Source organism: Lepisma saccharinum, chromosome 1, assembly GCF_977018435.1.
Source record: "Lepisma saccharinum chromosome 1, izLepSacc3.1, whole genome shotgun sequence".
In the NCBI taxonomy this organism is placed as follows: Eukaryota; Metazoa; Arthropoda; class Insecta; order Zygentoma; family Lepismatidae; genus Lepisma; species Lepisma saccharinum.
The window spans coordinates 30,974,949-30,988,101 of NC_139229.1; the positions used below are offsets into that span (position 1 = coordinate 30,974,949).

General features: G+C 39.5%; 1 protein-coding gene across 1 annotated transcript in view; it reads right to left on the minus strand.

Moving 5' to 3' along the window:
- Window positions 1-2,140: 2,140 nt before the first annotated feature.
- LOC146002564 (testis-specific serine/threonine-protein kinase 3-like) overlaps window positions 2,141-13,153 on the minus strand; it is a 31,208-nt gene continuing 20,195 nt past the window's right edge. Inside the window, 4 exon segments of the mRNA XM_083140536.1 lie at window positions 2,141-2,532; window positions 2,535-2,688; window positions 2,690-2,852; window positions 2,854-3,062. Of these exon segments, the coding sequence (XP_082996662.1) occupies window positions 2,141-2,532; window positions 2,535-2,688; window positions 2,690-2,852; window positions 2,854-3,062 (918 nt within the window).

The following is a 13,153-nucleotide window of genomic DNA, read 5'->3' on the forward strand; positions in this document are numbered from 1 at the left end:
AATGTAGAGGAAAAGGTCTAAATATGGAACCCCTTTTTATTTTGACATTTTCGGAGGAAAAAATTAATGTATCAAGCACCTGCCTTTAAATGCATATCTATGAAATATATACTTAAATGTAATAGCATGCTAAAGTATAGAGGTCTCCATTATTATTTTTTTAAAAAAAAGCAATTTCCAAAAAATTGTAAAACGATGTATTTCAAAATTGTGGTCTAAATAGTGGCAATATCACAGAAAGCAATTAATTTTTTTAAAAAAAGCAGTAAATTATCGCTAAAACATTATAAAATTTATATTTATGAATAATCTGTTGTTTTGAAAATCACGCGGAATGGGAAAAATCGAAATTTAGAAAAACATCCAAATATTTGTTGGAAATGTGATCTCAACATTAGACCTCATGTCATAGCCCATATTTAGACCATCACGCTATTTTTCTTCTTCAATTTATTTTCGCTCTCTGTGGTACATATTTCACAAACAAATCATGGCATTATAAAAGCCCACATTTGTTTTATGTACCGCTAATATCATAACTTATACAAAGCAGATGACAATTCAGAAAACGCTGAGTTAAAACATACCTGCAAAAAGTTTTCGGAGGTCGCAATTCTATAACAGAGCCCAAGGCCGAAACTAACCACCACTTTCTCTTGCGAATTGGCGCCGCAACCTTTGTCCTTGACAGATAACCAGTTCCCATACCCTCTGACAGGCTACAGCACCCGGGAGCGCTGAAAACTCCAACACCCATATTTAAACCTTCGCCCATATTTAGACCTTCTCCTCTACAATTGGCGCAGTTGTAACGAACGTTACTTGGTGGGCATTTCCTTGCAGACGACTAACAAAGTTGGTCGCAAACATGGCGGCTGTGCGAATTCTGACGTCACATGAAACCCACCTAGATATTCCTCACATATGCAGAGCTTTTATTGGCCATGTTTTCATGAAATTTTGTATTTTTTAAAACCCTTCCTGCAGATCTTTCCTCAGTTCTTCCTTAACATCAGCAGTAATAATAATAATAATAATAATAATAATAATAATAAAAGAAAACATTTCCTAGCCTCTTCCGTTAGCTTCTTATACCTCTCTATTCTTCCTGCTTTAGGTTTTGAAACATCCTTCCTAAAAGGCTTTCAAATCTGTCAGTCAGTAAATAAACAGGTCACCTCGTATATCTCGACGCGTAGATGCCACGTCTCCACGAAACTCCTGCCACTGGAACTGAGTTCCGTTGTCGCCCGTTAGATGGCACTCTCGTCGCAGGCTTGTGTGAAGCAGTGCGAGTGTGAGCCGCGTGAAGTGGAGCACTCACTAGCCATATTTTAAAAAAATGCTCTGCTATGTATAAATAAGTGTGTCATTTGTTTATTGGGGGTAGATTCCAAGACAACAGCACTAACTAGTACGTCATCGGAAAGGTCAGTATTTTCCAACGACTATGTGAATACAAGAATAATTCCTTTGTTTGGCGGGCGAGATGAACAGTGTATCAACAGATGTAGGTAATTTCAAAGCCAGCTGGTTTGTTTTAGTGCAACTAAGTTGCTAAATTGTGTCTTTCACTTCCATATATTACAACTATTTTCGTATTATTTATTCCATGAAGTTTAAGACCCATGGATGAAGAATGACAAAGATATCGTTGAATAGAACACAGAGTGGAGAATTTAAGAAGAGGAATAAACTGTAAACAGTGGCAATGCAACGTTTGAGTTTTGCTTTAGGTTCACTTCATTTACGGATAGGCTAATCGAAACTGGGCCTGCAGTTTAAAGTGGGATTCGAATCACTATGTGCCCCTACCGGGTATCCATCCTGGAACACTTTGATTACAAGTTGAAGACGTTATCACTACGTCATCAGGCGAAACCAACAATCACTTAAGAGCACGCGATTGTCGCCAAAAGTTTTGTAAACAAACCACAAAAGTCAACAAAAAATATAATCGCAGTATGATCAATGAAACATGAATTTTATTTTGCGGATATTAAAACTTCAGTATGTCTGTTTTGAGGCGAAATGGAGAATTCTTTACTTGTACATATGCTTAAAATAAAGAGTAACAAATAAGTTATGAAGCGGAAATCCAACTGAATGATAAAGACATTTGGTTCCCACTACTCCAGCTTTATCTCTTGCTATTTGAAAGAAAGTGGAGATGAGTTGTGTTTTGTTCCTTTTTAACCTGTATCAAAGGTGAGGCACTACTTCTGTGGGAAAGGAGATGCAATTTCACCCACTCGCGACTTACCACCAACTTCAGGTTCAGTCTCTGCGTTATGTCCGGCTCGATGATGTGGGTGACCAAAATTTTGGCGGACTTCGAGATGCGGTCTTCGACGTGCGGCTGGAAGATCCAGTTTCGGTTCATCTGGTCCCTGAGCAGCTTCCAGAGGTTGGAGTCGTTGAAGGGCATGGTCGCGTTCAGCATGACGAAGAGGACGATCCCCAGCAACCAAACGTCCGCCAGTTTCTTATGGTACGGTGTTCTGCTGACCACTTCGGGAGCGGCGTAGGCGTAGTATACGTTTGGTTCAACACCATCCTCCCTTCATTGTCGACGCAGAAGCGGGCGGACCCGAAACCTGCGAGCTTAGCGTTGAACCTCCTCGAGAGCAAAATGATTTCGCATTTCAGATTCCTGTGCGCGATGTTCTTGTCGTGAAGGAACTTCAAAACCTGCCACCATCTGCCTGAACCACAGTTTAGCCTGGTGCTCGGGGACGTCGCCGTTCTTCCTGATGAAGTCACTCAGGTCGCCGTTTTCTTGGAAATGAATGAATATGAACACTCGCGGCCCACGCTGTAATATGGCGTGCACGTCCACTATGTGCGGGTTATATCTTCGTCAGAATATCCAATACCCGACGATCGAATTTGTCCAGGAAGTCCTTGGGGATCTTTTCCTTGTAGATTTTGCAAGCCATGTGCTTTTTCTGTTGTGTGATGGCACGTGTGTATTCTGCGAAGTGAAACGTGCCGTACGACCCTTGCCCAAATTTCTTGCCTGTGACGTAGCCCTTCTGCTCAAAGGCATTCGTCTCTGAGTTCTTGGGTCCCAGTCAGTGATGTGCGTCTACGCGTAAACAATGATAGTCTACATTCTACACGTAGACTATTTTATACACGTAGATTACGTAATCTATGTAAACAACATGGCGAAAGGTGATAACTTAGCGAAGGGCGCCATGGAATTAAAAGAAAATTATACTGCGTATCAGTTGCTGATGTGTGTGGGAAACTTTTCACACTCTCTCTTTCGAATTCGAACAATTTCTCACCTACGAAGAAACCTAATATAGGAAATATTCTAGTGCTTTATGGGGAAAACACCACTCTTGCCTCACGACTGCCATCTGTTGTTGTTTTTTGATGATAGAAGAGAAGAGAAATTTTGTTGTAAATAGGATTCTTTTCATTTCGTTAGGAACCAATATAGTTGAAAATGTCACTTTCTTTCCATCAAACCCTTGAAAATTAATGTTAATGCACTTGAGATTGTCTACGTAGTCTATGTAAACTACAACCCAATTTAATCTACGCGTAGATTACGTGTAGACAACGCATGTAGACGTAAATTTATAGTCTACGGCACATCACTGGTCCCAGTTGACTCTTCGTGAACGCAGGTTGGACGCCCGTGATCCACCTGAGCCAGCCACTCGCTTTCAGAAGCTCCATCGCACTCTGCAGCACACTACACTGGATAGAAATTCATTGCCAACTGGTTTCAACACGGAGGTTTGGAATACTATATGATGGAAATGACCTGAAGAAAGAAAGCGTATCAAGCAGGAGTGCCCATCCCTCCCAAGGCGAATGGCGCATTCCCCTCCATACGCGCCCTCAAACCATATCGTAATCGCCACAAAGTATTTAATTACGACAGCGTGTTCACAGAAAGTAACTTCTTTCTTCCCCTCCTCCTTAAACAGGGGTGTCATCACTCAGGACCGCCCCTAAAATCGTTCATCATAATCCCCCCAAAATAGTTTGGACGAATAATTGTCTATTTGAATAAAATTCCATGTCCATATTTTTTAATTGTTCGATTTAAACTTAAAGCTAGCACATTGATTGATTAAATGCAGTAAATTACATTATGTAAATATGCATATAAATAGTGTTTCTGAGTGGGTTTACAAAACTCACAATTTGAGTATTCAGTCGTTAAGGCGTCTGACTGCCATGCGAGAGGCCCGGGTTCGATCCCCGCCGGGGGGGAGAACCGGGTCTTTTCCCACCTGTTCAGGAGGCTCCGGCGCCCACCCAGCGTCGTATAAAGTGGGTACCTGGAGGAAACTCTGGGGGGGGGGGGTAAAGGCTGCCAAGGGCGTGGTGCTGATCACATCACCCCCAGCTTCGGCCGAGGTCAAGAAAGTGTGGGGCCATAACTCCACTCCCCCCTATACACCTTCATAGCGTGGTGCAAAGCACAAGGGAGCACTTTACTTACTTCTTTTTTACACAAATTGTTACACAACTTAAGATAAAGATAGAAAATTCAACCTTAGCAAACCAAATTACATGCTCCAGCCGTATGACCGATTCAATTATTGTTTTACGAGACGTTACATCTATGCTGACCTCCTTGTCTCATTTCGAATAAAAATTTGAATTTTGAACCAATGCGCTATGCTCCCGCCGGGAATCGAAACCAGGACGCCACTATTACAGGGCAAGAGCTTTAACCGCTACACACCATTGACAATGTAACCCTTTCCACTACACATTTAATGCCTCATGAAGTAATGCACACGGAATCGACACGACAGAAAATCGTCACAGAAAGACCTCGATTAAAAAACCCTTGTCCTTCGCAACCGGAGCTTCTGATACGAGCGAAGTTGCTGGAACTAATTCGCCGGTTGAACGTCTGTGGCGCTGTCATCGGTGACGAGTACCTTTCATCGCCCGCAGACGTCCCCTCCCCTCCCGCGTGGCATTGTGGCGCCACACGATAACTTTACGGACCGATGCCTCTCCCGTCTCTCTCTCTCACACACACACAGCACCCACACATATCCACGACGGTTTAAGTCAGGAATGGGGATATTAACAAGTTCTTTCATTGCATGCCGGGGCCAAAGCCCCGGTCAGCTCGTCAAAGCTGCGATGCCGACCTGGTGTCGCCTGTCCAGCGTTATGTGAAGTCTTCATTATCGCACGGGAGTTCAACGTATCGTACGGCGTAAACATTGGGTGACGCGATAACAGTTACTCGGTCCCCTTGTAATCAGTGGGTCCCTGGTTCGATACTAGTTGTGACTAGTGTTGGGTGATATATCGTCCAGACGATATCTTATCGTGATATTGAAGAAATATCGTCCAGGCGATATCAACTAGACCATACATCGTCACGATATTTTGGCGATATATCGTCAAGATATCTTTGCGATATATCGTCACGATATTTGTTCGATATATATGGTCTGTGACGATATTGAATGAATGAATTAAAATTTCAGGCCATTCTGCACCCTTCAATATATTCGGGGAAATATCCCCTTACCTAAATTATGACTTAAGAGATTAAAACAAGGGGTGTAAAGAGCCTCTTGGGAAAAATTAAAATTGCAACATTGTAAAAAGACCTGCACAGATAAAAACAACACATTAAAAGGTCAGAAAAATATAAAAGCTTCCTCACACGCGGTGGAAGAGACCAGCTCTTCGTAAAAACAACAACAACAACAAAAAATGATAAAATACGATATTATCTTGACGATATATCGCGATATCAAATTTCCGATATCGCACATCCCTAGTTGTGAGTTGTTGGAAACTAGACCAGCGGTTTTTTACCTGTGGTTCGAGGACCCCCAGATGTCCCGTGTAAACTTGTAGAAATGTTACCAACTTTTATATGCACTGTATTTGTTACTAAAGTTGACTTGGCAATTATTTCATAGGTAAACGATTTTGAAATAAAATATGTTGCACATCTGGCTAGAGGCAAACACGTGAAAAGGAGCATGTTATGTAACCACATTTTCAGATTTTACTTTGCTTTTCTACCACTTTTGGCTAATCGCGAAGATTAGGATGAGTGATGATATGATGAAATTGATGAAGAGACTTTACAAAGAACACCCGCACCCAGGCTGGGTTCGAACCTGGTAATCCTGGCGTCGTAGCGCGCTATGCTAATCAACCCGGAAAAGAGATCGGCTTAAAACATCTTCAAGCCACCCAATTGTAGACTTTCGAAGACCTCTTTGAACGTATTGATGCCTTATATTTTTACAGACTTGTACAAAAAATAATGAAAGCCAGTTGAGCTATGAGTCTTTCCAAGGATATACAATAATAACAATAAAAATATATTTAGAATATTTGTCAATTTATAATAATATCATTCAATAATTAATCATAATAACTATGATTAGGTATATTATTTTTTATTACTGTTATTATGTCTGCTGTCCAAATTTTATCAATGGTCTCCCTTACAAAAATGTCTGGTTAAAGGTGCATTTTTTGGTGCATCAAAATGCACAGAAAGTGCATCAAGGGGTACTTTGCTTGATGCATTAACACTGCATCATTTACAAAGTTCAGACACGATAATTTCAAAGAAACCAAAATTACACGTATAAATGTGTCAGTTGATGCATCAACCTTGATTTGATGTATTTTGACTTTAGTGTGCATTCTTTGTTTACATATTTCTTTTTAAGCGTACTGGTTCCGTTCAGTCAAGTTGGTGCTGATGAGCTTTCGTGTCTGTTATCGCGATAAACATTTACCGAGGCGCCATCGATGAAAGCAACAATGTCTAGTTTGTTTCTTGGCATAGTTGACAAAAGGATAAACAGAATAAAGCTTGTTGCTTAGGAGGAAGGAGATAAGCCACGATTTCTTCATACTGCCAGGACTTGCTTGCCTTGCTTGGTGATACTTTCAAGCGCCGTTATCATGAATGTTGACATGTGATTCTTGAAGTTTCATATTTATCGCATATACGTATATTCACTTACTACCATACACTGAATTCGCATTCGTTACATAATGAAATAATCCTAAGTATGTGATAACTATTTTTGTCCACAATTAACGTGGCTTCTGGGATATCCTATTGGTTGTTAGGAGAATGACAGCAGCGTAGGAATCCTGCGCGTAGGAATATAGTGCACGTGGTTTACTCCCGTTTCGCCGAATGTCCCAGAGACAAATATTTCCATTTCGAGAATTTCCATTTCGCCGAATGTTTTGAATGGGGCAAATATCAGGGATTTGTGTGAAATATAATTTCATGGAAGTCAGAAACTCAGTGTATATTTCTGTTCACATTGGATTGGATTGATTTGGTGTTGTAAGTCCACTTTATGCACAGTAAGGCTAATCGAGATTGGACCTACAGTTTTAAAGTGGGATCCGAACCACTATGTGCCTCCACACTTTGGCCTCGCCTATACTTTGGCCTCGAAGTTAATTTTCCTAGGTTTCGTCCAATAACCATAGCCTTTGTTTCGTTCACATTTATTTTCATCCCGAATGCTTACAGTGGGCACTTAAGTTTTCACCGTCCTCTCGTATTTTGCTAACAAAGTCATGTTGTCCGCAAATCTTATGCATTGTGTTCGTCTTCCTCCCATTATTACCACTCCCTATTATGGAAACAGTTCTTTACTAATTGAGGACTAAAAGTGGTAAACGTTGTAAGTGCCAAAAGCGAAAGTGTTGGGAAATCGCATCGTTCAGTACATCGCCCGTAAGAACGTTCACACTAGTGACCTCTTTACACGCCCTTTGAACTACTTAGAAGGCTACCAGCCACATTTCACGTTTACCACATTATAAAGCATGGTACATGTCACAGCTTAACGTGGAAAACGGTGTTTGAATTATTGTGGCACTTACAGTGTTTACCAATTTTAGTCTTCAATTCTTCTAAGTAGATGTTTAATGATGTCAGCATCCTTGCCGTGCTTCTCTCCGAATTTCACTTCCCTGTTCTATTTCTTTTCCTACTCTCAGTTTAATTCAGCGTTTAATGAGTAGACCTCGGATTTTTAGGTTCTAAAAAGTGTGGTTTTAGGTTCCTAAAATAGGCTCTAAAAATCCTAAAATAGGCTCTAAGAATCCTAAAATAGGCTCTATAAATCCTAAAATAGGCTCTAAGAATCCTAAAATAGGCTCTAAAAATCCTAAAATAGGCTCTAAGAATCCTAAAATAGGCTCTAAAAATCCTAAAATAGGCTCTAAGAACCCTAAAATAGGCTCTAAAAATCCTAAAATAGGCTCTAAGAACCCTAAAATAGGCTCTAAAAATCCTAAAATAGGCTTTAAAAATCCTGAAATAGGCTCTAAAAATCCTAAAATAGGTTCGAAAAATCTTGAAGTTAAAAAAATTAAAATAGTTCAAAATTCCTGAAAAATGCTGATTAGGTATAGTCACCGGCAATGAAAATGGGACACCTATATCCTTAAATGTTATGTGTGTTGCCTAATCCTACGGTAATGGCAGAACTTATCATTGGAAATTTGCTATTAAAATCCACTCTTCGCCGTATAGTTAGGCAAAAATATTTTTCATGTTATCCACAGTCAAACTCCGCAACTTTGTGAGGATCATCTTATATGCTGAAAATAATCTTTCAACAAAAACATAGTCATTGGTGCAAACTTCAATGCTGAAATGTTAGTTTGCAGGCGTGAATGCCACAAAGCACCGAAGTGACGCGAAAGTGAGCAAGACCAGACAGATCAGACCACTTTGGTTGGACAGGTAACAGTGACACCAGACATTTTGTTTTGTTTAGAGCTTTGAAAAATATTGGACTTGGAGGAAGGGAAATCGACACGTCTGTCATTGAAATTTTTCGTGACCAAACAAAGCAAATGTCTCTGTGTGACATAAAAATTCTGTAAAACGTTTAAAAATATATAAAAACCTAAGAAAAGGCTTGATTTAGGCGCATAAACCTTAAATAGGTTCTAACAAGCAAAGTAGGTTTTTTTAGGTACTATAAAACTTCACCAGTTGTTGCGTTTTTTAACGAAACGCTGACATAACTTATTATTTCTTACATACCTGGAAAGGAAAAAAATAGGTTAAAAACCTAAAATTCAAGGTCTATTCATGAGACAGATTGCTTAATATGATGAATCTCCACTCTTCCGTACCTGCACCGATCTTATTCAGCATCTCTATCAGTTTCATCCACTTCAGTCCATCATGCTTTCTTCAGATCCGGAAGTACTATAAATAGTATTTCGTTCGCCATTTATCTTCCTAAATAAATTTCCTGTTTGTTTAAAATAATGAAGTGTACTTTGGTCGCGAACAGCTGAAATTTCCCAGCGGAGGGAAAATCTCCTCCCTTCAAAATATTCGGCGAAAGGAGATTAGGCGAAACGGGAATTCCCCTTTCGCCGAAAATTTTACTCAGGTTGTAAATCCGATATAATGCGCCTCTGGGCTATTTGGCGAAAGGGGATTCGGCGAAACTGATTCGGCACGTGATAAGAGCCACGTGCTATATTGAAGTTGTAGGACGTTACATTATGAGCTGTACATCTGCGACCAATATACTCATGGGCAAAATACCACCAGAAGAATCACATAGAAAATGAATTATTTCTCATAGGTCACGTGCTTTTATTTACATTCAATTCTTTCTTGCAATGGATGACTTCTTGTCAATTAAATTCATGTTATGAAAATACTAATTCAATTAATGTGCTTTGTTAGGACACATGTATGCATCTTTGATAATTTCTATGCGGCTGAGCATAGTTGAACCATTTCCGGTCATATTCAGCATAGTTGTATCAGAAGGGGTTTTGGTGCGGGGCACACCCACTTGCTAACACTGAGCGAAAATCGGTTTCTCAGATATTCTGATAGCACAAGAGTTAACCCTCTTAACCAACTTACATCATTACTTTCGCAGTTAGAATTCGAATAATGCCTACGTTGTTAGGTTAAGATGCCAGGTTTAGGGATTAGCAACCCATATTTCGCGATGTGTTAGCAGCTGCATGTGCCTCTCACCAGACCTATTACAGTAAAGCCTCGTTAATCCAGACTAATGGGGGGATAAGTTGACTGGTTTAACGAAAGTCCGAATTAACTGAAATAACCTAAAAGAACAGTAGAAAGTGCATTACAACTCCGTTTATAGCAATAAAACACGTTTATTATGGTGTATTTAAAGGGCATAGGCCTAAATATACTATACAGTAAGTACAGTACAAAGTCTGCGGGAAAGAGAATTCCATCAGTGGTTGACTGCCTTTGCTTTGGGAAGTTCTCTTCGACTTCTACCCATATTTAAAACCTTGCATTCTGCTTTTTTTTTTCTTTTGGCCTTTTGCCTGTCCGGATTAAGCGAAGTCCGGCTTATCGGGGTCCGGATTAACGAGGTTTTACTGTACTTACATTTCATTGCACAAGTTATTATATTCATTGTACAGGGTGTCTGAAAAGTTACGCAACCGAGACCTTGAACTTACACAACTTTTGTATAAAAAGCGATGGACACATTAAACTTACCCTGGGTGTTAACTTTATGTGAATATTATAGAAACATTAAACAAGAAAATCATGCTCTACATGAGCGTTCATCATGCGGAAAAAGTAACGAAGGTGTAAGAAAGTGTTTGCACGAAGTTAAGTAAAATATTGGTAAAACTGTGGAGTAAGTTGCGAAAATTTTCGATTTGTATCGATGGTGTGTGTGTGTGGGTATTTATTGAACTGATAAAAACGACAAATTTTTACGCATTTTATGCATTACAGAAGGTTATATGGGATTAATTATATTAATAACATATTCATAAAGAATGTTTTTTTTCGAAATTACGAGATGTACTGGCAACATTGGTCATGTCAGAGGACAGTACTAAGTGTGTCCAATAGCTGGCTATGTTATTTAATCAGAAACCGGGTTAAGGCCGTACTAAAGGCAATTTTGTGGTAATTTTTCGATAACAGATGGCAGCACCGTTTGTCATGGCAACCGAGAGCCATGTTGCCAGATCTCCGCGTAAATATAACCAAGGTACATACATACAGTAGAGGTCTGCACGGGCCTAAATTGTAAGGCCCGAGTCCGGCCCGGCCCGAGGAAAACAAACCCGAACCCGACCCGAGTCCGATAATAAGTAAACATGAGCCCGGCCCGAGCCCGAAAACATAATTAAAATTACTTTCCAATTCAGCATTTGAAAAAAAAATGGGCACTGTTGTACTTCGTTAACTAGCTGTTATAAAAAAATGTATTCTCATTCTCGAAGTAAACCATAATTTCAATAATTAAAAATTATTTTTCGATGACAATATTCGCTAACAAAATAGCCACGAGGGCCGGGCCCGACCCGAGCCCGAGAAGTTCTGGTTATTGATGGCCCGAGCCCGTGCAGACCTCTAACATACAGGTAGGTCGATTAGGGTACTCGATGTGAGATGACGCCATATTCGTTAGAGGTGAGTTAGTGAATTAAAAAAAAGTAGTAAATCAGGGAAATTGATAAATCATGAAATTTTTAGTTATATGTTCTTCTTACAGAAATAAGCAATATATCATCAGTGGAGGGTAGTAATAGTCGAAATATTAAAATAAAATCCGTTGTTTTATATTAAGTATTTGTTTTAATAATTAGAACGCAGAGAAGAAAATGCAATAATGAGTGTAGTTAAATATTAATATAAAATTCGTTGCTTTATGTTCAGTATTTATTTTAATATTCAGAACGCAGAGAAGAAAATACAATAATAAGTGTAGTTAATTCAAACACGAAACTGACCAAGTGAGGACAGTAATTGAAATAATTGAAAAATTTTGTGAATAAGTTTGAAGCAAATGCTGCGTTCACTTAGGCACGTATCCAAGGGGGGCTCAGGGGGCTAGAGCCCTCCGAAAGTTTTCGGTTTACACTAGATAAAATGAGGCTTTTTGGTTTCTGTGTGTGTGTGAAATAAAATAATGTGACGAAAATTTAAGAAGAGAAATAATTATCGAGGCAAGGTAAATTTTTCTACAACCATGTAATTGATAATAGCACGTGTCCAATGTGGGGATAAGGGGAGTCGATCCCCCAGGAAATGTTTCAGTTTACACTAGATAAAGTAGGTTTTTGGCTTCTTGAATAATGTGACGATAATTTAAGGAGAGTAATAATTATATATTCAAGACAGAAAATGTTCTATAACCCTGTTATTGATAATACCATGTATCCAAGATGGGGATCGGGGGGGGGGGGGGTCGAGCCCCTTCCAAGGGAAATCTTTCAGTTTACACTACATAAAATTAGGTTTTTGGTTTCTTGAAAGATGCGACGATAATTTAAGGAGAGAAATAATTATCGGGGCAAGGTAGAGAATGTTCCATAACCATATTATTGATCATAGCACGTATCCAAGTTGGGGATCAAGAGGCCGAGCCCCCTCAGGACGTTTTTTGGCTTCTTTATAATGTGACGATAATTTAAGGAGAGTAATTATCGAGGCAAGAAGGAGAATGTTTTATAACCCTTTTATTGACAATATTGCACGTAAACTTTTCTTGCGTTTTCATTGTTGTTGTCCCAGCGAGCGCGATCATTGTGTAAAGATTTATCATCACTTCGAAGCTGCACAACAAAGCGTGCCACGAGTAAGACGATTCTTTGTATTATTTATTCTTTGAAAAGCGGGAAAGAGGTGGAGTCGAATCACTGGTAATATTAACGATACGTTTTACCTGCGGAACATTCTAGAATATAATGAAGACGTAAATACCCGGCTTCAATTTCCCGATTGATCAGTACAACAGAATCTGTTAGTAATTCGAAAATGAAGAGGACTAGTGAGACAATTTCCCGTAAACTACCGAAGTCTACTTCTAGTTCGTGTCCAAAGTTGAAAATATTGACGTCTGTGGAACTCTAGGAGTCTCAGTGTAGTGCTAGTTCGGGGCATGAGCCGAAGTAATCGAAGGTCTAAAGTGAATATTTCAGGAGTTCCGGATATTGGGGCGGTTTATTAAGACATAAATAAGTTTCACAGAGCAACTGTGATTTTATTTGTGCCCGGGCCAAATTTCGTGTTTGCAGTCCGAGACTTTCATGGGATAAAAATGACTTTTATTTAAGCCAACTGGGTTCGACCCACACTCAAAAACTTAACCACTACAATGGGACAGCCGAAAATTAT